The sequence below is a fragment of the Scyliorhinus canicula genome, chromosome 13, assembly GCF_902713615.1.
Source record: "Scyliorhinus canicula chromosome 13, sScyCan1.1, whole genome shotgun sequence".
NCBI classification, from domain to species: Eukaryota; Metazoa; Chordata; class Chondrichthyes; order Carcharhiniformes; family Scyliorhinidae; genus Scyliorhinus; species Scyliorhinus canicula.
The window spans coordinates 44,520,173-44,546,726 of NC_052158.1; the positions used below are offsets into that span (position 1 = coordinate 44,520,173).

Here is a 26,554-nt window from a genome sequence, read left to right on the forward strand (position 1 = left end):
ATTCCGTCGCCTGTTCGGGGAGGCTGTTACGGGAATCGAACCATGCTGCTGGCTTGCCTTGGTCTGCTTTCAAAGCCAGCGATTAGCCCTGTGAGCTAAACAGCCCCAGTTGACTGAGGTACTATAGCAAGAGTAGCAGGAGAGTCCAACTCATAGAGAACTGTGTTCATGGTTCAATAAATCATATTGAACTTACTTCAAAGTCTGGAGTATCTTTTGGTCAAAGCTGCATCAAGTTGCAGCCTGTGTTATCCCAGAGTACATAACACAACATACGGTTTTACCTGTGTGTGCATGCTTTGAAGTACCCGAAGGTTGATCATTTGTGAGAATGATTTGTTGCACACTTTGCCCGTGAATGGTTGTTCCTCTGTTTGAATGAGCTGTTGTGTATGGAGGTTTTATAACTGCAAGAATTATTTGTCACACTAGAAATCTCTGTCAACTGTTTACCAAGTGGAACTGAGACAGCAGCTGCAATAAATGAGGTTTTATTCAGATGGGACAATGACAAGTTTAAATCCCCACCTGATCTGCTGCTCAAAGTCGCCTCCGTTTCCCCGTCAGTTTCCCAAACTTCAGGAAACTCCTGTTACTGCAGAAATATTTGGATTGTCTGTGAGAGACGTCAATCAGAGAGCCCACCCACTCTGCCCATTCTCTCCTCTTCCTCTACCACAGCTGCTTCACTTCCTGTAGGGACTCAAAACCAAGTCAGGAGATGGTGAGTGAAGGAGCAGAATTTACAATCATTACATTGCACAATATCCACACTAATGTTCAGGCAGTCTGACTATCCTGTGGGCAATCAGCTGTGGAAATGCCCCTTATGCTGTGTGAGAAGATCCAGCTAACAGACCTGCTTTTGCAGTACTTTCTGCTCAATGGACTGTTTGACTGGAGCTTTGTGCTGGATGTTGAGGGTGTTTATTGGAAGCATTTCCCTTCTGATTTACAGGCTGAGTTTTGTTGCTGGGTCATTGCTGAATATGAGAAGGTGAGGTGTAATTATCTGGGAGGGGCAGAGACACATTTATTGAAATATCTTTAAATGCCTTCAAAGATTTTACCTGAAGGTCTTGGCCTTTTCCAGAAGCCTGGGCTTGGATTTGATAGTTTTGCCCAGTGCTGTGTGTGAGAGCTGAATTTGAGATGTGCAGTCTGAGTGAGTGCAGTGTATCTAATTTCCCAGGATAAACCAGAACCCTTCAATCAGCTCCACTGAAGCAACGTTTTCTTTAGCTTCCAGCACTTCCTGCCCAGTGTATTTTCTTCAAATAATTTGTGAAAACAAGAGGCGAAATTTCAAAATCTCCATTGAATTAACATCTCTGCTGGGCGTTTTTATGTTAAACACATGCTCACTGGACTTCGCTGGCACAACTCGAGCTCATAGAGAATTGATAGCCTGTTTTACACTCGCCCAGCTGTCTTTTCCATTTCCCTCATAGTGCCTGGGAAGATGGGGGTCTGGGTGGAGGAAAGAAAAGTAACCACATTGTGTGCTCCTGGTCACTATCCAGTATCCCTGCTGGGAACGGTGTGTTTGACAGTCAAGTGAGGATAAAGAATATACTTGTATCTGATGTCTGACACAGCGGAATGGCAGCCTGGCACTTATTGTGGAACTGTCTCTAACTGGGAGGTGGCAGTGGCACATTCACTGGACCAATAGTACCAGGTACTCGAGCTGATGCTCTGGGGACTTGGATTCAGATCACCTCACAGCAGGTGGTGGAATTTACATTCAATTTATAATCTGGATTTAAAAGCTAGTCTCACTAATAATGGCCATGCAATCATTGTCAATTGTCATAAAAACCTGTCTGGTTCATTAACGTCCTTTGGAGAAGGAAATCTGTCGTCCTTACCTGATCTGGTCTCCATGTGAATGCAGACCCACAGTAATGTGGTTGACTTTTAAATACACTCTGAAATTAATTCAGCAATCCACTCAATTGCATTAATGACTATTCACAGCGCAATGAAATCAGTCTAGGCATCAACCTCGGCACTAGAAATGACAATGGTAAACCCAGCCCTGTCGACCCTGCAGAGTCCTCCTTGGGGGCTTGTGCCAAAATTGGGAGAGCTATCCCACAGACTAATCAAGCTACTGCCCCACAATCACATTCACTGAATAAAACCCCAGACACCACCATCACCCTGACTGGGAATGCCCCACCCCGCCAGCAGGACAGACCCACCAGAGGTCGCAGGCACAGTAGAATACAGTCAGAGTGAGTTATGCTGGGAGTGTACAACATTGACTCAGAACCTATGAAGTTTCATGTTCCAGACGAGGTTCACAAGAATGATGCCTGGAATGAAGATCTTGGCGTACGAGGAACGGTTGAGGACACTAGGTCTGTACTCATTGGAGTTCAGAGGATGAGGGGGATCTTATTGAAACTTACAGGATACTGCGAGGCTTGGATACAGTGGACGTGGAGAGAATGTTTCCACCAGTAGGAAAAACTAGGACCAGAGGGCACAGCCTCAGACTGAAGGAAGATCCTTTAAAACTGGGATGAGGAGGAATTATGTCCACCAGAGGATGGTGAATCTGTGGAACTCTTTGCCGCAGAAGGCTGTGGAGGCCAAATCACTTGAGTGTCTTTAAAACAGTTAGATAGGTTCTTGCTTCATAAAGGGATCAGGGGTTATGGGGAAAATGCAGGAGAATGGTGATGAGAAAATATCAGCCCTGATTGAATGGCGGAGCAGACTCGATGGGCCAAATGGCCTAATTCTGCTCCTATGGTCTTATCAGGTTAAACATGGGCAAGGAATCCTCCTGCTGGTCACAACCTTCCTCTCCCCTCCCCCACAAGCTTCCCCTCCCCTCCCACACCCCATTCCTCAGCTGATCAATCAGTGCTTCCTCCATGTTGAATACCAGTTGACCAATTGGTTGATGTCCAAGACACAGAATGGACTTTGGGTGAAGGCCTCATTCTCCATCACTGACAGGGGACTCAGTAGCACCAATACTGACCGACTGAGTGAGTCCCTAAGGACATAGCTACTGGGTCTGGGGCAGGTGAGGAGGGAAGCAACAAGAGGGAAAGGCTCCACAACCACATTCTCACCAATCTACCTGTCACTAATATATTGTCCAAGTCAGTATTGGCAGTAACTACCACACAGTCCTTGTGAAGACAAAGTCCTGTTTTCACCTTGAGGATGTTCTCCATCATGTTGTGTGGCACTACCACTGTGTTAAATTGCATGGATTTCAAACAGATCCAGCCACTGAGTTTTGGAGCTGAGGTTTCCACCACTTTTGCCAGAATGTTGTCAGGGCCCATATTGCTGTATCCAGTTGTCTTCAACTGTTTCTTGGTAATACAATTGGCTGAAGAACTGGCATCTGTGATGCTGGAGACCTCAGGAGGAGGCAAAATTGGATCATCTTCTTGGCCTTCCTGGGTGAAGATTGTTGTGAATGCTTCTTCTGCACTGATGTGTTAATCTCCTCCATCATTGGGGATAGAGACATTTGGCTGATTGTTGTTTAATTACCAACCACCATTGACAACTAGATGTGGCAGAACTGCAGAGCTTAGATCTGATCCATTGGTTGTCGGATTGCAGAATTCCTACCATCAACATCCTGGGAGTTACCACTGACGAGAAACTGAACTGGACGAGCAAAATAAATACGGTAGCTCCAAGAACTGGTCAGAGACTGGGAATTCTGCAGTGAGTAACTCACATCCAACTCCCGAAAGCTATCTACTACTTGCCTGACAGGAATGTGATGGAATATTCTCTATGTACATGAATGAGTGCAGCTCCACAACAGTCATGAAGCCCAACACCATCCAAGACAAAGCCCGCTTGATTGGAACTGCTTCTACCTTCAACATTCACTATTCCCTTCACCAACAGTGTACAGTGATAGCATTGTGCACAATCTACAGGATGCACTACAGCAACTCACCAAGTTTCATTCAACAGTTTCTTTCAAACCCACGACCTCTACCACCTGGAAGGACAAGGGCATTGAATGCATGGTAACAGACCCACCTACAAATTCCCCTCCAAGCCTCACACCATCCTGACTTGGAACAATATCTATGTTTCTTTACTGTTATTGTGTCAACTCCCTCCCTAACATCATTGTGGATGTACCTGTACCCCATGGAGTTCAGTGGTTCAAGAAAGTGGCTCATCGCCATCTCCTTAAGATAATGAAACATAGGAAATAGGAGCAGGAGGAGGCCATTTGGCACTTCGCGGCAGCTCCACCTTTCATTATGATCATGGCTGATCATCAAACCCAATAGCCTAATCCCGCCTTCTCCCGATATCATTCGATCCATAACGCCCCAAGTGCTTTTTCTAACTGCTTCTTGAAAACATGTTTTGGCCTCAACCACTTCCTGTGGTAATACATTCTAATGGCTCACCACTCTCTGAGAGAAGACATTTCTCCTCATCTCTCACCTAAATGGTCTACCCTCTGACTGTGACCCCTGATTCTGGACATCCCCACCATCGGTAACATCCTCCTTGCATCTACCCTGTCTAATCCTGTTAGAAATTTTTAGGTTTCTATGAGATTCCCATCATTAGAACATAGAACATAGAACAGTACAGCACAGAACAGGCCCTTCAGCCCTCGATGTTGTGCCGAGCAATGATCACCCCACTCAAACCCACGTACCCAGCCTATACCCGTAACCCAACAACACCACCCCCCCCCCCACCTTACTTTTCTGGACACTACGGGCAATTTAGCATGGCCAATCCACCTAACCCGCACATCTTTGGACTGTGGGAGGAAACCGGAGCACCCGGAGGAAACCCACGCACACAGGGGGAGGACGTGCAGACTCCACACAGACAGTGACCCAGCCGGGAATCGAACCTGGGACCCTGGAGCTGTGAAGCATTTATGCTAACCACCATGCTACCGTGCTGCCATTCTTCTGAACTCCAGCGAATGCAGTCCTAACCGACTCAATCACTTCCCAAATGTCCATCCTGCCATCCCAGGAATCAGTCTGGTAGACCTTCACTGCTCCCTCACTATTGCAAGAGAATCCTTCCTCAGATAAGGAGACCAAAACTGCACACAATATTCCAGATGTGGCCTCACCAAGGCCTGTCTAATTGCATAAAGACATCCCTGCTTCTGTATTCGAATTCTCTCGTAATGAAGGCCAGCATACCATTTGCCTTCTTTCCGCCTGCTGTACCTGCATGCTTACCTTCAGCAACTGGTGTATGAGGAGGTATTGTTGCACATTCCCCTCTCCTATTTTACTATTTTATGGCCATTCAGATAATAGTTTGCCTTCCCATTTTTGCTACCAAGGTGGATAACCTCGCATTTATCCAAATTATACTGCATCTGCCATTGATTTGCCCACTTACTCAACTTGTCCAAATAACACTGAAGGATCTCTGCATCCTCCTCACAGCTCACCCTCCCACCCAACTTTGCGTCATCTGCAAATTTGGAGATATTGCATTTTGTTACCTCATCTAAATCATTAATATATATTGTGAATAGCTGGAGTCATAGCACTGATCCCTGCAGCACCCCACTCGTCACTGCCGGCCAATTTGGAAAACAACCACTTAATTCCAACTCTTTGTTTCCTGTCTGCCAACCAGTTTTCTATCCATTTTCCCTAATCTTCCCCTAATCCCATGCGCTTTAATTTTACACGCTAATCTCTTATGTGGGACTTTTTCAAAAGCCTTAATAAAGTCCAATTAAACCACATCCACTGGCTCCCTTTCATCAACTCTATCAGTTACACCCTCAAAGAATTCCAGTAGATTTGACAAACATGATTTCCCTTTCGTAAATCCATGCTGACACTGTCCGATCCTACCACCGTTTTCTATGTTCTCTGCTATAAAATCTTTGATTCGAGAATTCTCCCCACTACCAACATCAGGCTTACTAGTCTTTAATTCCGTTTTCTCTCTACCTACCTTTTTAAATAGTTGGATTACATTAGCTATCCTCCAGTCTACAGGAACTGTACCAGAGTCTATAGAATCCTGGAAGATGACCACCAATGCATCCACTATTTCTAGAGCCACTTCCTTAAGTACTCTGGGGTGTAGATTATCAGGGGCTGGGGATTTGTCAGCCTTCAATCACATCAATTTCCCCAACACCATTTCTCTACTAATATTGATCTCCTTCTGTTCCTTCCTTTCACTAAACCCTGCATCCCCCGACATTTCTGGTATCTGATTTGTGTCCTCATTTGTGAAGACAGAACCAAAGTATGTCTTCAGTTGCACAGCCATTTCTTTGTCCCCTATTGTCATTGTTAGCCTAGCCAGCGAGACCCACATCCTATCAAATTATAAATTTTAAAAACTGGAAATCGTTTCCTTTCCTGTTTTACAGAAGGATTGCCTCGTACTGCATCATAGAATACAGAGAGGATAGATACTGCAGATAGATCCTGATCGTCACTCAAGGAGCAACTGTGGGAAGACATCCAGTCCCTTCTCAGCATTGCTCAACACAGAGAAGGTTGGGCAGTGAAACCATCATCTGGAAATCGGTCGGGTCAGGGAAGCTTTGGCATATCATCAGATCTGAAACTGGTCAGTGGTGTGGAACCTTCCATCAGAACCAACCTTTCCGAAGGTTCAGCTGTGGGTGATTGGTTAGGGTGAGGCTGAGAAGAAGTGTGAGTGAGCTTCAAGTGTGGTGAGAGCATCAATCATTCAACAAGTTTCACGAACCATTGACTTATTCCAACAGATGACAGACTGTTCAAGTGTGAGGAGGGCTGCACAGGCTCATAAGATCTCTGAACACTAAAACGTGCATCTGTTGTACAACCATTAACACTAGCTTCATGGAAAGGAAACAATTCAAGTGTGAGGTCTGTGACCGAGCCTTCACACACCAAAGAAAGCTTATGATTCACCAACGCAGCCACACTGGGGAGAAGCCATTCAAATGTGAGGTGTGTAACAAGGGTTTTGCACAGTCATCAGGCCTGGTGAATCACCAGCCCGTTCACACAGGGGAAAAACCATTTACATGTGAGCTGTGCAACAAATCATTCACAAATTTATCGAACCTCCGCAAACACCAACGCATTCATACGGGGAAGAAACCATTCACATGTGACGTGTGTAACAAATCATTCTCACAGTCATCGAACCTTCGCACGCACCAACGCACTCACACAGGGGAAAAACCATTCACTTGTGAGGTGTGCAACAAATCATTTACAAATCCATCAAACTTCCGCACACACCAACGCACTCACACGGGGGTAAAAACATTCACATGTCAAGTGTGCAGCAAATCTTTCTTGTTGGCATCAACTCTCCACCTGCATCAACGCATTCACACAGGGGAGAAACCATTCACATGCAAGGTGTGTGACAAATCATTCTCATATTTATCAAGTCTCCACAAACACCAGCCTGTTCACACAGGGGAAAAAGCATTCGCGTGCGAGGTATGTGACAAATCGTTTACAACTTCATCGAACCTCCGCAAACACGAACGCATTCACACAGGGGTAAAACCATTCACATGCCAGATGTGTGACAAATCCTTTTTGTTGTCATCAAGTCTCCATATTCACCAACGTATTCACACAGGGGAGAGACCATTTGCTTGTGAAACATGTGACAAATCATTCTCAGATTTATCAACTCTCCGCAAACACCAACGCGTTCACACAGGGGAAAAACCGTTCACATGCAAAACCTGTGACAAATCATTCTCAGAGTCGTCGACTCTCCACAAACACCAACGCATTCACACCGGGGAAAGACCATTCACATGCGAGGTGTGCAAGAAATCGTTCACAGATTCATCGAACCTCCGCACACACCAACGGATTCACACAGGGGAGAAACCATTCATGTGTGATATGTGTGGTAAATCGTTCATGCTATCATCGAGCCTCCTCGTGCATCAACGCATTCACACAGGGGAGAAACCATTCATTTGTGAGGTATGTGACAAATCATTCATGCTGTCATCAAGTCTCCTCGTGCATCAACGCATCCACACAGGGGAGAAACCATTTAAATGCGAGGTGTGTGACAAATCATTCTCTGAATCAGGGAACCTCCGAGCACACCAACACATTCACACTGGGGAGAGACCATTCAAGTGTGAGGTGTGTGAAAAATCATTCTCTCAGTCATCAAACCTCTACAGGCACCAGAATATTCACACAGGGCAGAAACCGTTCAAGTGTGAGGTGTGTGACAAATCATTCTCATCGTCGTCTGACCTCCTGTTACACCAACGCATTCACACAGGAGAAAAACCGTTCAAGTGTGAAGTGTGTGACAAATCATTCACAACTTCATCAACCCTCCACAGACACCAAGGCATTCACATGAGGGAGAAACTATTCATGTATGAGGTGTGTGATAAATCATTCTCTGCATCAAGTCTCCATGTACACCAAAACTTTCACGGGGAGAAAACATTCACATGCAAGATGGGCAGAAAAACACTTTAAGGCCATCGACCTTCCTGTTCCATCTGAGGATCCACACAGGGGAACAACAGTTTAAATGTGAGGTTTGTGATAATGCTTCGATTATGTTTTCAACTCTTTTGGGACAGCAGAGATATCACAGTGTAAACATTTTCTGATGTGATGTTCCTCTGAGAGTTTTCACAAATTCTTGAGATTTTCTGAAGCACCAGCAGATTCTCACTGGTGAGAAACTGTTCAGGTTTGAGGTGTGCGACAAGACTTTTAGACAGTCAATGTATTTCCTGATCCATGAATACATACAGGAAGAGAAACCCTATTAGTCTGAGTTCAGTAATAAAACCTTCACACAGTTTTTGAACCTCCGGAACATCAGTGAACCCACACAGGTACCACCTAGCCATGTTCTGGTCAATCTGTCATCAGAATGTGAATCTCCACTCACACTCCCTGCAAAGAATGTTCAGTGATGTTGAGATACAGAGCAAGAAGTAGCTTTCACTCACATCAAACAACGAGTGATGACAATGCCAGACCTGGGGTATTATGATGTCAATGATGTAGTCACCCTGCAATGAGATGCCAGTGAAACAGGACTTGGAGCAACCCTCATGCAGCAAGGACAACCAGTTGTGTTTGTACCTAGAGCATTAACACAAACTGAACAATGCGATGCAAAGATTGAGAAAGAGTGCCTGGATATTGTCTTGTGAGCATTTCAATCAGAACCTGTTTGGGACAGAGACAGTGATGGTAGAGTCTGACCACAAATCACTTCATGGCATCTTTCTCAAGCCACTTCTATCTGCTCCAAAGTGATTACAATGGATGATACTTCATTTGCAGAGATATCATTTGGAAGTGAAGACCTGAACATTTTGAAGATGATATGTGCAATGTGTGTGTTGGGACAGATAAAATTGGAACAGACTGGAAAGAACAAAGGTTTTTGTTTAAGCGTGATCATTTTCACGTGATCATGGACTATCTATGAGTAAATTGTAAATAAAAGGGAATTTGTAGGATTGGAATCCCCTCCAACCGGACTTTTAGTAAATATAAAACCCAGAAAGCTTCATGGACATAAACACGGCAAACGAACAGGCCAAACCTCAACACACAGAGGCAGGCTGTACTGTCAGGGGTTAATGTACAAAGCATGTTGACACCGAGATCAAGTCGATTCTGTGCAAAGCGGGGATATTATCATTTCAAAGGCACAAAGCAACGACCATCAGACAATCCAATTAAAGAAACTGAGAGACCATCAGAGCTAATCAGATAACAGACCTTAAACAAACCACACGGACAACAGCTGAGGAGAAATGGACTATATCACATACACATCAACATGGGAGCCAGAGATGAAGGGGTTCTCTCATGAGGACGTTTGAGTTGATTATGACTCTTCAGAGCCTGGAAGAATAAGATAATCTTATTGAAACAAGTCAGAATCTGAGAGGAATAGACAAACTTGATGTTGAGAGAATGTTTCATCTTGTGGGGGAATCTAGACGAGGCAGCTAGTTCCTAAAATAGGTCACCCATTGAATGCAGAGACGAGGAATTGCTTCTCTCAGTGACTTATAAGTGTTTTGGCTGGTTTAGCTCAGTGGGCTAGACAGCTTGTTTATAATGCAGAACAAGGCCAGAAGCGAGGGTTCAATTCCCGTACCGACTTACCCGAACAGGCGCCGGAATGTGGCGACTCGGGGCTTTTCACAGTAACTTCACACTTGTGACAATAAAAGATTATTATTATTATTATTTTAAATTTTCTACCCCAGAAAACTGTGGAGGCTGAGTCATTGAATAAATTCAAGGCTAGACAGACATATTTGTGAACTATAATGTGCGAATGGTTTGGGGGAACATTCCAGAAAGTGGAGTGAGGCCAAGAGCAGATGAGCTATGATTCTACAGAATTAGCAGAGTAGATTCAAGGGGCTAGATCAGTGTTCTTCAAATTGGGGGGCGCGACCCGCGGGTGGATCGCAGGCAGGTGTCGGGAGGGTCGCAGAGCCATTGTCCACGGCGCTCCCGATCGCGCAAATCCCCGCGCAGCAGCCGGCTTTTCATAACGCTGGCTGCAAGCGGCCGCAAAACTGCTAAAAAAAAAAATTCGGCCGCATTGCGCATGCGCGCTGATGATCGCAGTGCGGCCGCTATTTTTTTAAACGGTTGCAGCTTTTTGTTTTACAAGTTCTGTAATGGTTTTTATTCATTTATTTTTTTTTTTTTTTTTGTTTATTTTATTCATTTTATTTTTTTTACAAGTTCATTTTTTTCATTTATTTTATTCATTTTTTTACAAGTTCGGGTGGGTTTTATTAATTTTTTTTCATTTATTTAACTTTTTTTTGCAAGTTCGGGGGGGGGTTTTAATTGATAAAATTTTACAGGAAAAAAATTCAGAACTTTGGACAGATGGAGACTCCATACTTCCGACACAGGAAGGCTTCACCTTTATCCAACAGGTTCCATTGGAGGAGCGTGTATGAGGGCCAATTGGACCCAAAACCATTTCCTCAATTTTTGTCAGCAGCAAACAAGGTAAGAGAAAATGGTGGGTCGCGCAGATCGGTCGGTGTGGATCCCGAAGGTCGGCCGGGTTGGGTCCCGAAGGTCGGCCGGTTGGGAAAAATGCGTCCTCGGATAAAAAGTTTGAAGAACACTGGGCTAGATGGTCTGCTCCTCCTCCTATTTCTTATGTATTTTCAGCTGGAATCAATTTGAATTTTTGGTATATAACCATCACAATGTTTTATGTATTACTATTCTGTGCCTTACTCTCAAAAGTTAATTAATTTTAATTCATAGCGGGCAGCACGGCGGCACAGTGGGTTAGCCCTGCAGCCTCATGGCGCCGAGGTCCCAGGTTCGATCCTGGCTCTGGGTCACTGTTCGTTTGGAGTTTGCACATTCTCCCGTGTTTGCGTGCGTTTCGCCCCCACAACCCAAAAAGATGTTCAGGCTAGGTGGGTTGGCCACACTAAAATTGCCCCTTAATTGGAAAAAATGAATTGGGTACACTAAGTTTATATATTAAAAACATGTAATTCATAGATTTGTGAGAAAACTCAGTTTGGTGACCGTTTCAATCTTCCAATAAATATTAATCAAAGAGCACTAGATCGATCTTTAACCTCCCCCGCCCCCACCCCTCCCCCACCAGAAGAGTTCGCTGAAAAATAACTATTCTTCTACAGCACCTCCCAATCCAATGATCTCGACCAAGAACTGCATGGAAATCTCTATGACATCTCACCTGAATGTGCTCTATTGTTTTGGTCGTGGAAACAACATTGTGATGAATGGATTTGCCTGGACCAGGGTAAAAGAACTAAAAAGGTGCGAAGCAGATACATGGGAAACACCTGCAAGATTCCTTATAAATCACACACCAAATCATACATGGAACATTTTGATGTTTATGTATTAGGGTTCAAATTGATTCAATCTGAAAATACCTAAGAACATACATAAAAAATAGGAGTTGGAACGTCTTGTTGAAGTTGTACAAGACATTAGTAAGGCCACACTTGGAAAATTGTGTACAGTTCTGGCCATCCTATTATAGAAAGGATATTATTAAACTAGAAAGAGTGCAGAAAAGATTTAGGAAAATGATACCGGGACTTGATGGTTGAGTTATAAAGAGAGACTGGATAGACTGGGATTTTTCCCCCCCTGGATTGTAGGAGGCTTAGGGGTGATCTTGTAGAGGTCTATAAAACAATGAGAGGCACAGATGAAGTAGATAGTCAACATTTTTCCCAAAGATAGGGTGGTCAAAAACTAGAGGGCATATGTTTATGGTGAGAGAGGAGAGATACAACAGGGTCCAGAGGGGCAATTCTTTCACACAGGATGGTAAGTGCCTGGAATGAGCTGCCAGGGGCAGTAGTAGAGGCAGGTACAATTTTGTCTTTCAAAAAGCATTTAGACGTTATATGGATACGGTGGATATAAAGGGCTATGGGCCAAATGCGGGCAATTGGGACTAGTTTAGTGGTAAAAAACTGGGCGGCTTGGACAAGTTGGGCCGAAGGGCCTGTTTCCATGCTGTAAACCTTTATGAATCTGACATCTCACGTGAATGAGCTCCATTTTTTGGTCATGGAAACAACGCTGTGATGAATGGATTTGTCTGGACCAGGCTAAAGAGACTAAAAGGGTGCTAAGCACCGACCGTCCGAACAGAAGGTCTCCAGGAAATATGTTTTGATATTTTTAAAAAAGTTTTGAAATAAAAACCTTTTTATTGTGGCGTCTGTGGTCGGGAGCGGTGGTCGAGATAGTGGGTGTGGGATTGTGCAACATCCTTTATCCCTCATGGGTTTCGCCCCCTTTTGGGCGGTCCCAGGTGAATGTCCAATCAATTGGTCAGGGCTTGATCACCCTGTATGACACTGCAGTCACCAAGGAGAGTCAGGAAGGATCAGTCTGATATAGCTCACACCAGAAGGACCAACCAAGTATCGGCCAGATCCGAGGAATAGTGCTGCTGAGTTTTAAGGATAGATTAAGGTAGCAACTAAATCCTGAGGGGGTTTGAGTTGAACTGGTTCAAATTTGGGTAGAAATGTGGGGTTTTTCCTGTGGTTTTTCAATGGAGGATTTTATTAACAAACTGTAGTTTTAAGTGTTGTGTGGCATCATTAAACTACTTTACAGATGTTGTATTAGGGCATTGGGAGTGTTTTGTTAATAAACATGTTTCTGGTTGAGCTTGTATCCATGAAAGTTTGTCCATTATAAAATCTGAACTGACAGAGGTTATTGGACATGCACCTCTTACAGATGTGACCACCTTACTGCACATGTTATCCATAAAGATTTCATCCAGTCACAGCTCCAGATCCTGATCGCTGATTTCGAGTAGCTGCACCTGGAGACATGTCCTACACATGTGGTGGTCCTGGACACTGGCTTCCCACTCTTTAAGGCCACTGCCCCGGGACTTATGGTGGCAACATGTAGGTGGACATGTTGAGTGGCTCCTGCCAGAGCTTTTGTTTTTTGGCCATGTTGTGCCTGAACCACAGTGTGTCTTTAACCCGTATACGATGAACAAATGACCACAAATAGTTTTGTATAATAATATACTTTATTTACTGTCACACGATTGTTACTGTTAATCAATTACACAAACACATGCAAGGTGAACTATAAACTAATACACGCAAGACCTTAACTTAACTTTCAAGTGACTGGCAAGCACCCGGCAGATATGGCCTTATCTGGGGTCTGTAGTCTGGCAGTGTTGAAAGTCAGTTGCTGGTCATCGTTGCCCTTGGCTGTGGCCCTTCCTTTGATGGCATGGATGGTCTTCCTCTTTGGCCAGTGAAGGGTCACCGTTGTTGATTGCTTTGGAGAATGCTGTGGTCGGGAGCGGTGGTCGAGAGTGGGTGTGGGATTGTGCAACATCCTTTATCACTCATGGGTTTCGCGCCCTTTTGGGTGGTCCCAGGTGAATGTCCAATCAGTCGGTCAGGACTTGATCACCCTGATCGATTAGGTCCAATTAAGGCCCCCCATCTTGACGACGGAGCGTGTCCTTAACGCCCATGTCTGTTGGTGTCCAAGGCACATAGGCCCTCCCAAATAAGGAAACAGACGCCACCATGTCTGCAACACCATTTCAAGCCCATTGTCCCAGGATGGCCTCTTAATGGCCTTTTTCCTGGAATCTCAGCAAAAGTCTGGGCTGCAGCTTTCTGTTCATTTGCGAGCTGCAGCCTGTCTGTCCCTGAACGTGACCAGTTTTCCCAGCATCCCTTGCCGGATTCCAATTTAGGGGCAGCGCCAATTCCGGTGATAAGTTGGCTGAGGTGATAGTGGTGGAGTTTGAGTGGCAGTTTGCTCAGTATTTTGAGCGGCATGAGAGGAGATGATGGCTTCACTCAAGCAGTTGGTGGATTATATGCTGGCCCCGATAAAGGAGGCTTTTGGAAAGACGTCGACGGCGGGGCAGGAGCAGGAAGAGGTGTTGAAGGGGGTGGAGAAGGCATTGTCGCAGCACAGCGACAAGTTCACCTTGACGGGAAAGGAACTATGGAGGGTGGAGGAGAGCAACAGAGGCTGAGAGCCAAAGTGGAGGACCTGGAGAACAGGTCACGGTGACAAAATCTGCAGATTGTGGGACTGCCTGAGGGGCTAGAGCACCGGAGGCTGACAGAGTACTTTGCAGAGATGTTAACTAAGTTATTTGGAGAGGAGGAGGACACCTCCCTCTTTGAGCTGGATAGGGCTCATTGGTCGCTCCAGCAGAAGCCAAAGGCGAATGATCTGCCAAGAGCTGTGATAATTTGCTTTCATAGCTACTAGATGAAGGAGAAGGTGCTGAGATGGGTGAAGCAGAATCGAGAGGTGAGGAGGGAAGGCAGTGGTATTTGTATATACCAAGACCTCAGTGCAGCTGGCACGGTGGCGGGTAGCCTTCAACAGGGCGAACGCAGTGTTAGATACATAGAAGATAGGAGCAGGAGTTGGCCCTGGCCCTTCGAGCCTGCTCCGCCATTCATCACAACGATGGCTGATCATCCAACTCAATATAATCTGCTTTCTCCCCGTAGCCTTTGATACCATTCTCCCCAAGTGCTATATCTAGCTGCCTCTTGAATATATTCACTGTTTTAGCATCAGCTCCTTCCTGTGGTAATGTTATTCCACAGGCTCACCATTCTTTGGGTGAAGAATTGTCTCCTCATCTCTTTTCCGAAATGGTTTACCCTGAATCCTCAGACTGACCCCTGGTTCTGGACACACCTATCATTGGTAACATCTTCCCTGCATCTACCCAGTCCACTCCTGTTAGAATTTTATACGTCTCTATGAGATACCCCTCATTCTTCTGAACTCCAGCGAGAACAACCCTAACCTAGTCAATCTCTCCTCATATGGCATTCCCGCCATCCCTAGAATCAGTCTTGTAAACCTTCACTACACTCCCTCGAGAGCAAGAATATCCTTCCTCAGATAAGGAGACCAAAACTGCACACACTAGACCAAAATTGCCCCCTGTCTGCGTTGGTCTCACCCCCAAAACCCCCACAACCCAAAAGATGTGCAGGTTCGGTGGATTGGCTACGTTATCCCTATATGGAAAAAGACAATAATTGGGTACTCTAAATTTATTTAAAAAATAATAAAAACCAGTAACTTAAAGACCCTCTTTTCCCTTATGCTCCAAATTCCCTAAGACCTTCCTTTTATTCTAAAGAGCAGAAGTATTCCCCAATACTTTCCACCAGACAGTGAAAAGAGACTGATCACCTGCTCCCTCTTTCACCTGTCTCCCTGTTTCACCAAACTCCAGATGTATTCTCATGCAGCAAGACAACCCTCAGGGCAGACTTGTAACTGAGATTACTAACCTCCAACCAGCAGAATCATCTTCCTCTGTGCGTGGCATGACTCCAACCGGCAGCTTAGGCTGCTTGATGCCACACAAAGGCAAAAATTGATTTGATATTTTTGCCTTGAAAATGAAGTGTTGGCTTGCCTTAATTAAATCCACATTTGCCAAAGGGATTTGTAATTTTGTCCTGGATTATCATGTCTAGAAGCTTCCCCATCACCAAGCTTAAACTCATCAATCCGTATTTACTGCTTATATTTACATATTTTTTGTGACAAAGCTGTTGCAATTCTCTAGTCCTCAGGCATCCCTGTATTCAAGGAAGATTGGAAGATATGACCACCATCTCTGAGATTTCCACTCCACACTTCCCTCAGTGTCCACAATGCACATCCCATTTGGTCCTGGTGACTTAGCAACTTTAAATACAACAGACTTTACAATAAATACACTTTACCCATTTTTAACATGCCCAATGTTTCAATTATTTCCTCTCTTATCCTTTGACGAGCACCAGGTTTTCTTTTAGTATCTCCGTCGCCACACTATCACCGAGTTTTTCATTACCATTCTGGTAATTCACACACACATAACCGTACTAATTTTTAACTATTCATTTGCCTATCAAACATTCCCATTATTTAGCTGCTAATTAGATTAATCCTCTCACTTTACATCCTGACTATCATTTGAATAATTAAACTGACACCCTGCCACGTCCTATATTCCACCTATTTCACCATCCAGGGAGTTCTGCCTTTTCCAGTGTTTCCTTTCCCATTTGTTCAGATTTTCCATCACAATCCAGTCTCCTCTGGAAAACCATCGGTTGCTGCCTGGGTTTCCCACATTGTGACACTAGGGTATTCTCATGGCTCTTTCCGGTTCGGTGTATGCATATTGGAGACAGCTTTGAATCTTGTGGGACTGACATTACCCATACTGCATGGGAGCCCATGCCTGGATAATATTGACGCGCAATAAAAAATATTATACTTTTTAGAACTTGCCCGCTGTGCCTGATGGGGTTGTAGTTCTCCCGCGCGCAGCGACGGTTGGCGCCCAGCGTTCGGGAGTTGGAATGTGAGGAAGCGCGAGCCCGAGCGGCTGAATCAAATTGAAAAGCACAGATTGACCCTTGGGAGGAACCAGAGCGATGGCGGTGGGAAGATTCATCATTGCAGCAGATTCTCTGCGTACAACGGAAGAGGAAAATGTACCACAAGTAGAGCAGTCCCACTGACTGGACAACACAGAAAAGTTGCAGGAGGAGGATAGTGTGGTCGGGCATGTCAAAGGCTACAGAGAGGTTGCTTCTCTCTCTCCACAGATGTTTCCTGACCTGAGCATTTCTAGCATTTTCTGAAACTCTATCACATTTCCAGCATTCACATGTTTTAATGATATGCATAAAGAAATGAAATGAAAATGAAAATCGCTTATTGTCACGAGTAGGCTTCAATTAAGTTACTGTGAAAAGCCCCTAGTCGCCACATTCCAGCGCCTGTCCTGGGAGGCTGGTACGGGAATCGAACCGTGCTGCTGGCCTGCTTGATCTGCTTTATAAGCCAGCGATTTAGCCTTGTGAGCTAAACCATCCCCTGTAGTGAACAATTCTATATATTATGTTAGACCTCCAACCAGCAGGTGGCAGTACAACTACACCACATGACACGGCAACCTCGAGGAGTCTGGGTGAGGAGTCATCATGAATAGTTGTGTTTTGATTTAGCTCTCGTATTCTAGTTGTTAAATGTTTACAGTTCGTTAGTATTAGTGTTGTTTTCTACCCACGTTCTTTAGTGCACTGACTCAATCATTGCAATGCACTAGAATGTAACATGTGTTTGATGGGAGGCCATGTAATTAAATGGGGGGAGAAAGGAATAGAAGGATCTGCTAAGAGGTGAGACAAAATAGGTAGGGAGAAAGCTCATGTGGAGTAAAAGCATGGATAGAAAGTAGATGGGCTGAATGCTCTGTTTCCGTGCTTTAAAATTTAGAATCACTCTCCAAGAAATGGAATGTGTCCCCAGCAGAGTCACTCCCCAAGTTACTCTCCAAACACTGTCAATTCCAGAGACTCCAAGAGCGAGTGTCACTTCATAATTCAGCCTCATTGTCCAAGTCAGTCAACCCGAGTCTCCCCTCATGCAATGGTACCTTTTTCATCGAATAGAATCATGGAATCCCTCCAGTACAGAAGGAGGCCATTCGATCCATTGCGTCTGCACCAACCCTCCGAAAAAACACCCCACCCAAGCCCATTTCTCTGCCCTATCCCTGTAACCCCCTATCCTTTAGACACGAAGGGGTAATTTATCGTGGCCAATCCACCCACCCTGCACATCTTTGGACTGTGGGAGGAAACCAGAGCACCCGGATGACATCCACACAGACATGGGAAAAACTCCACAGAGTCGGCCAGGGTCAGAATCAAACCCAGGTCCCTAGCGTTGTGAGGCAACCACGGTGCCACCAACCCTCTCAATATCATCCCGTTTATTGATTGTTCTCTTGCTTTGTTTGCCTCCTCAAATGCCTAACCTCACACTTTTTCCAGATTGACTTCCATTTGCTACTTCTCTGCCCACTCAACCAAACAGTTAATCTCATTATTCAACTATTCTGTCCACTATCAAATACACAGCTAATTTTTTTGTCATCTGCAAACTTCCCAATCATTCCACCACCCAAATTTAAGTTTAAACACCAGAGGTTCAACAAGGTTAGAAACTCTTCAGGTGTAAGGTGTATAACAAGGATTTCACCCATTCCTCTGATCTCCTGCAGCATCAATGGATCCACATTGGTGAGAAGCCAGTAACGTTTGAGATGTCTGTCAAAACGTTCATACAGTCAGGGTATCTCCTGGTCCATCGACACACAGAGGGGAGAAATCCTATAAGAGTGAGTAATAAAGCCTTCACACTGGTGTTGAACATCAGTGAACTCACACAGGAGACAAAACCCTTCCAGTGTGACGTGTATCAGGAATCCCTCAGCAGCTACTCCTCTCTCACCAAACACCAACATCTCCACACAGACTTGGAGCTGGCTCACCCGCTTCCCTTATACTGAGAGTTGTCAGTGTTGTTTACCTTCCAGTGCCCACACAGGGGAACTGTCCTTCCAAAGCACTGTCTATCTCAGCAGTGTCTGTCTCCAAACTCCCCTACCATCAATCCAATTGTTACAATTTTTAATATAGTCAAACATCCCAAAGTTATCCCATCCCATCACAAAACATAATCAGAGAAAATAAACACTGAGACAAAGGAGGAGATATTAGGAGTTGACCAAAAATATGATCAAAGAAGTGGGATTGAGGAGGGTCCTAAAGGAGGAAGAGAGATAAAGATTCAGAGAGGTTTAAAGAGGGAATGCGCCTGGATGGCTGAAGACATAGCCACCAATGGTGAAGTGAAGGAAGTGGGGAATGTGCAAAATGCCAGAATTAGAGGAAGGCAGAGATGTCGGAGGAAAATGGGGCTGGTGGTGACAGAAATAGGGAGGGGGTGAGGGCATGGAGCAACCTACACTTGAGCAGGAGAATTTTAAATTGGAGGTTGGGAACCAGTGTAGAACAGTGAACTCAGGGGTGATAGGTGTGTGAGTTAGGATAGAGAAGGCAGAGTTTTAGCTGACCTGATGTTTCTGGAGGGTGAAGGATGGGAAGCAGGACAAGAGAGCATTGGAATGGTCCAGTCATGGATGTTTTCAACAGCAGATGGGCGAATATACGGGTGTTGGAAATGGCCGCCGTGACAGAGATGGAAATCGGCGATCTTTGTGATGAAGAGGGTATGGGGTCGGAAACTCAGCTGGAGGTTTAAGAGGATGACACTGACCATCGTGTTGGAGATGAGAGTGTAGAGGGCAAACAAGAGGAATTTAAGAATGTTGAAACTGGATTCATCCCTTGATCTATCAACCAGCTTTGAACTGTTAAATTGAACCCCAACTTCAACAGATTTTTGTGGGGAGAGTTCCAGATTTCCAGTCCCCTTTTTGTGAAGCAGTGTTTGCTGACATCACCCCTGAACAGCCGAGCTCTGATTTTAACGCTCTGTCCCTAGTTATGGACTCTTCCACCAGAGGAATACATTTTCTCTAATCGGATATATCAACTCATTTAATCATCTTAGACACCTCAATTAAATTACCCATTCAGTGTCATTTCTGACCATCAGAATTGGGAGCCAGACAGGTGTTTGACACCATGGGTAATTTTTGTATCTCCTGTCTGGGACGACTACTATCCTGAGTATGGTGTGGGAGTGGGGGTGAGTCTCTACAGACTTGAGCACCCCCAGCCCATCATGCCTCAATGTAAAAACAATGTGATATGTTCACTTTACACTCTGCCAAGATTAATTTCATGTTTTGGGAAAGATTGTGAAGTAATTTTCAAATGCTTTATTATTTTGGTTAATTCTAAGTTTGATGTAAGCTGAATATTGTGTTGTTTATATCCTAGTTTATCAATCTTCTGTATAAATTTATAACTCATAATAAATTCATGGTCTTCTATCCTTGACCCAAACCACCTGTTTTGTTAGCATGGCGTGTTCCTATTGACTGCAGTCAGAGTCTTGCACACAATATATTGGTCAATGTCACTGTGGGCTGGTATACTTTTGCCATCAATGGGTTCATAATTTCCACTTCACAGGAAACATATAATTTCCCTCAGAAAGAAGGACTTGCATTTATGTATCAATTTTCACAAATTCAAGATATCTGAGAGCACTTCACAGCCAATGACAATAATTTTGAAGTGTATCAGTGTGACTTGAACCCTCTGACTCAGAGACGAGTGCTGACCAAGTCACGAATGACAACTTGTAATATTTTTGTTGTATTAGTTTCAGTTTCTAAGGGTTTAAGTTCCGACACTGTGCACAGAATGCTTTCCTCCTGTAAAATGCCAGCGTGAAAGTGATTTGATTGAAAGTGGTAACCAGTTCGAGCTGCAAGTGTCAGTGTTGTCTTTGTGCCTGGGTTGCTGAGGAGGTGTTGTTTATTGATGCCCATGTCTCTCTGAGGCAGCTCACAGAGAGAAGCTAGTAGTATGTTTTTAAAAATATATTTAGATTACACAATTCTTTTTATTCCAATTAGGGGCAATTTAGCATGACCAATTCACCTCTTTGGGTTGTGACTGTGAGATCCACACAGACACAGAGAGAATATGCAAACTCCACACGGACAGTAACCTGGGGTCCTCGGCGCCACGAGGCATCAGTGCTAACCACTAAGCCACCGTGCCGCCCAGCTAGTGGGATGGTGAAGAACTGTTTACGGTACTGGTTATACCCGAGGGGTGGATCACAATATTCCCCAGAGAGAGAGAGAGAATGTCACTATCATTTTTTAAAAAAATATATATTTTTTTGAGGTATTTGAAAATTTTTATAACAGTAGCATAAACAGTGGCATCAACATGGTAAAATAAACATTTCTCCGCCCCAGCCCAATCTTCACGCACCTCAACCATACAACAATCCGCGCCCCACCCCCACCCCACCCGGAATACTGCCATCTGGTGACATTTTAATTTTCCCTGAGAAAGTCGACGAACGGCTGTCACCTCCGGGTGAATCCTAACATTGACCCTCTTTTTTATTGTAAAATATTTTTATTCTCCATTTCAACATTTTCTTCAAAATTTACACCCACTAACAAGCAGTAAACGGTAACAAATACAAAGTCAATTCCCTTATCAACAACAACGATCCCATCCTCCCACCACCCCAAACAACGACTCACCTGAAAATATAAGCATCAAAAAAACAAACCCTCCCACGGTGGGACAAACAAAGGAGAAGAAAAAGGAATCAGGAATCGCCTATGGTCACCATTGACCAATAGAGTCACCCCCCCTCCCCCGAATATTCAATGCCACCCAATCCCCGAAAGGGTACCGTAAATGACACCCAAGCTCCCCCCCCCCCCCCCCCCCCCCCCCCGACCCCTCCCCACCACTTCCTCTTACAAAACTCCTCCCTCCCCAACCTCTGTTAACATTGACCCTCTTCGGTAATAATAGCTTCATTGAGAATTTGGAGGCAGTTTCGCCAACACTTTGGGTTGGGGGCAGGGTCAAGGGAAATGCCAATTCGGGGAACCACAGATTTGAGCCAGGGACGGTTTGCAGGATTGAAGGAGCTGGAAGCAAAGTATGGGCTGGAGCAGGGAAACTATAGATACATACAGGTTCGAGATTTTGCCAGAAAGGAGATACAGAGCTTCCTGGAGGAACAGGCCTCCACATTGCTGGACGAGGTGCTGACGACAGGGGGACTGGAGAAAGGGGTAATGTCAGTGCTATACTGAGGTATTTTGGAAGAGGATTAGGCACCACTGGAAGGGATCAAAGCAAAGTGGGAAGAAGAGTTGAGAGAGGTTATAGAGGAGGGGTTCTGGTGTGAGGTGCTCTGGAGAGTAAATGCCTCCACCTCATGTGCGAGGTTGGGGCTGATACAGCTGAAGGTGGTATACAGAGCACACCTCACGAGGGCGAGGATGAGCTGATTCTTTGAAGGAGTAGAAGATGTGTGTGAACGTTGCGGGGGGGGGGGGGGGGGGGCGCTAATCACGTTCATATGTTATGGTCCTGTCCAAAGTGAGAGGATTACTGGAAGGAGGTTTTTAAGGTAATTTCCAAAGTGGTGCCCGTGAAACTGGACCCAGGTACCCGGGAGGCCATATTCGGGGTGTCGGACCAGCCAGGGTTGGAAACTGGGGCGGAGGTAGATATCGTAGCCTTTGCCTCGTTGATCGCCCAAAGTCAGTTCCTGTTGGGATGGAGAGCAGCCTCTCCACCCTGTGGCCTGGCGTGGCGGGGGGACCTGTTGGAATTCTTGACCCTTGAGAAGGTTAAGTTTGAACTGAGGGGAAGGATGGAGGGGTTCTATAATTCATGGGCATTATTCATTATGCACTTTCAGTGCATCGAACATTAGTTGGGGGGGGGGGGGGGGATGGGTGGGTGGGAGGGTTGGGAGGAGGGGGGGCTGTGTGTATTAAGGGTGACTATGGGTAATCCCTGATTCCTTTTTGTGATTTGTTTAAACAGGCGGTCTAATGTTTGGGGTTTGGTGGGAGGATGGGATCTTTGTTATTGTTGTGGCGATTGACATATTTGTTGCTGATTATTGTTTATTGTTGGTGGGTGTACATTTGGGAGAAAATGTGAAAAAGGAGAATAAAAATATATATTTTTTAAAAAATTGACCTTCTTAAGGCAAACTTTATTTTCTCGAGACGGAGAAGCGCAGCCATGTCACTAACCCAGGTCTCTACACTCGGGGGCTTCGAGTCCCTCCACATCAACAAGATCCGTCTCCGGGCTATCAAGGAGGCAAAGGCCAAGACATCAGCCTCTTTCGTCCCCTGAACTCCCGGATCTTCCGACACTCCAAAGTCGCTACCTCCGGAGTCGACGCCACCCGTGTTTTTAGCACCGTGGACTTTGCCTCAGCAAAATCCTGTCAAAACCCTCCAAGCTCCAGAAATGCCCAAAACATGTGGTCATGATTTGCTGGGCTTCCGGGGACTTCCGGTTGCGGCTATGCGGAGCTAAGCCGCACGTTCGGCAGCTACCACCAGGAACGGACTTTTGGGCTCTTTTTGGGGCCCCCAGCGGTACTTTCTCGACGTTTCCCGACGTGGGAAGGAGTCAGCAACACTTCCCCAGTAGTATATGGCCTGGACCAGGAGTGGGGCGAGTAAGAAAGTAGTTGCAGCGCCAAAGCAGGTGCGAGGGAAGAAGCACAAGATGGCGGCGGGCAGAGACCAGGCGGCATGGAGGCAGTGGGCGCAGGAGCAGCAGGAGACTCCAGCGCTGCTTCAGGGAGCTTAAAGCGGAGCTGCTGGAGCCGTTGAAGGCTTCAATTGACAAGCTGCTGGAGACCCAGACGGCCCAGGTGGTGGCGATCCGAGAGATCCGACAAAAGACCTCCGAAAGAGAGGACGAGACCTTAGGCCTCGCGGTGAAGGTGGAGGCGCACGAGGCGCTCCATAAAAAATGGCAGGCGAGGTTCGAGGAGATGGAGAACCGGTCGAGGTGGAAAAATCTGCGGATCCTGGGCCTTCCGGAAGGGCTGGAGGGGTCAGACATGGGGGTCAACGTGGTCATCATGCTAAATTCGCTGATGGGAGCTGGGTCCTTTCACGGGCCCCTGGAGCTGGAGGGGGCCCACAGAATATTGGCAAGAAGACCCAAGCCGAATGAGCTGCCACGGGGTGTGCTGGGGCGGTTCCAGCGGTTTGCTGACCGGGAGTGTGTGCTCAGGTGGGCCAAGAAGGAGCGGAGCAGCAGGTGGGAGAACGCGGTGGTACGGATCTACCAGGACTGGAGTGCGGAGGTGGCTAAGAAGAGGGCCGGGTACAATCGGACGAAGGCGGCGCTGCACAGGAACGGAGTGAAGTTCGGCATGCTACAGCCGGCGCGTTTGTGGGTCACCTACAAGGACTGACACTTTTACTTTGAGTCTCCGGAGGAGGCGTGGGCCTTTGTGCAGGCCGAGAAGTTGGACTCAAACTGAGGGTTGGGTGCGGGGGTCTGCATGTAACTGTGTTATATTTTGAGGGGGGGCTTTCTGTTTAATGTTGGTTCTTTGTTGTTTTCAGGGCGGGTGGGGCACTGTTTACTGTTTTCTGCTTGGGTTTGTTGGATGGGCTCGATGAGGGGGGTAGACCTGCAGTGCGGGGGGCTGATGGCGGGAAGGGGGGTTGTGGCCCCGCGAGGGGACCGGGCTGGTAAAGGGAGCTGCTTTAGAGGAGGTGGGGTCAGACAGGTGGAAAGCGCGGGCTTTTTCCCCGCGCTGAGGGTTGAAGGGGGCAGGGCCAGAGCTGGGAAGCGTGGGCTTTTTCCCGCTTGAGAGCGGGAGGGGGAGGACAAAGGCTGCTCGTGGACACTGGGGAGAAAGGGAAGCCCCACGCTGGCAGGGGTCGGAGGAGAGGCGGGAGTGGCCGGGGTCAGCAGGAGTCAGCTGACTTGTGGGAGTGCAATGGAGGGAACAACGCAGCTAGGGGGGGGGTCCTAGCTAGGGAGTGGGGGGGTACCGGGTTGCTGCTGGAATGGCCATGAAAGAGCTGGAATACGTAGAGGGGGTCGGGATGGGGGTTTGCCGCCGTGGGGAACGGGCTGAGCGGGGGACGCGGGCATGTGGCGGGCCGAGGAAGGGTAATGGCTAGTTGGTGGGGGAGGGGGGCAGGTAACCCCCCTGATCCGGCTGATAACCTGGAATGTGAGGGGACTGGATGGGCCGGTCAAACAGTCCCCCGTGTTTGTGCACCTTCAGGCTGAAGGCGGACGTGGCTATGCTTCAGGAGACGCACCTGAAGGTGACGGATCAGGTCAGGTTGAGGAAGTGATGGGTAGGCCAGGCGTTTCATTCGGGGCTGAATGCAAAAAATCGGGGGGTGGCGATCCTGGTGGGGAAGAGGGTGTCGTTTGAGGCGTCGAATGTGGTGGCATACAGCGGCGGGAGGTATGTGATGGTAAGCGGCAAGCTGCAGGGGGAGCGGGTGGTGCTGGTCAATGTATACGCCCCAAATTGGGACGATGCGGGTTTTATGCGGCGCATGTTGGGCCAGATTCCAGATTTGGAGGCGGGGGGGCCTGATAATGGGGGGGATTTTAACAAGGTGCTGGATCTGGCACTGGATCGATCCAGATCCAGGACGGGTAGGAGGGGGAGTATTTTCAGTTATACCGAGGGACGAGGCAGGGGTGACCCTTGTCCCCCCTGCTCTTTGCGCTAGCAATTGAACCCCTGGCCATGGCGCTGAGGGAGTCAAGGAACTGGAGGGGGCTGGTGCGGGGTGGGGAGGAACACCGAGTGTCGCTCTATGCGGATGACCTATTGTTGTATGTGGCGGAACTGGTGGGGGGAAAGCCGGAGGTGATGAGGATTCTCAGGGAATTTGGGGATTTCTCAAGGTATAAGCTTAACTTTGGGAAGAGCGAGCTGTTCATTGTACACCCGGGGGATCAGGAGGGGGTGATTGGTAGGCTCCCACTAAAAAGGGCGGAGAGGAGCTTCAGGTACTTGGGGGTCCAGGTGGCCAGGAGCTGGGGGGGGGGGGGGGGGGGGGGTGGTGGGGGGGGGGGGGGGGGGGGGGGGGGGGGGGCTTGCATAAGCTTAACCTCACAAGGCTGGTGGAGCAATTGGAGGAGGAGTTTAAGAGATGGGACAGTTGCCGCTGTCTCTGGCGGGTAGGGTGCAATCAAGTCAAGATGACGGTGCTCCCGAGATTCTGTTCCTGTTCCAATGCCTCCCCATCCTTATCCCGAAGGCCTTTTTCAGGCGGGTTAACAGGAGCATTACGGGGTTTGTGTGGGTGCACGGGACCCAGAGGGTGAGAAGGGTGTTCCTGGAGCGGGGCAGGGATAGGGGGGGACTGGCGCTGCCCAACCTCTGTGGATATTATTGGGCTGCCAATGCAGCAATGGTGCGTAAATGGGTGATGGACGGGGAAGGGGCAGCATGGAAGAGGATGATGGCGTCCTGTGTGGGCACGAGCCTGGAGGCGCTGTAACGGCGGCGCTGCCACTCCCTCCAAGCCCGGTGGTGGCGGCTACCCTCAAAATTTGGGGGCAATGGAGGCGGCACAGGGGGGAGGTGGGGGCCTCGATTGGGTCCCCGATACGGGGGAACCACCGGTTTGTCCTGGGGAGAATTGACGGCGGGTTCCTGAGTTGGCATAGGGCAGGTGTTAG

The 26,554-nt window shown here is 46.9% G+C and overlaps 2 protein-coding genes across 2 annotated transcripts in view; both read left to right on the forward strand.

Annotated features, from left to right (window-relative positions):
* Window positions 1-10,491, forward strand: part of LOC119975581 (zinc finger protein 91-like) — a 177,204-nt gene extending 166,713 nt beyond the window's left edge. The window contains exon 3 of the mRNA XM_038815369.1: window positions 6,772-10,491. Coding sequence (XP_038671297.1) covers window positions 6,772-8,480 — 1,709 coding nt within the window. The 3' untranslated portion in view covers window positions 8,481-10,491. The remainder of the gene's footprint in view (window positions 1-6,771) is intronic.
* LOC119976643 (zinc finger protein 721-like) overlaps window positions 1-26,554 on the forward strand; it is a 999,221-nt gene that overhangs the window by 166,713 nt on the left and 805,954 nt on the right. The window lies entirely within an intron of this gene.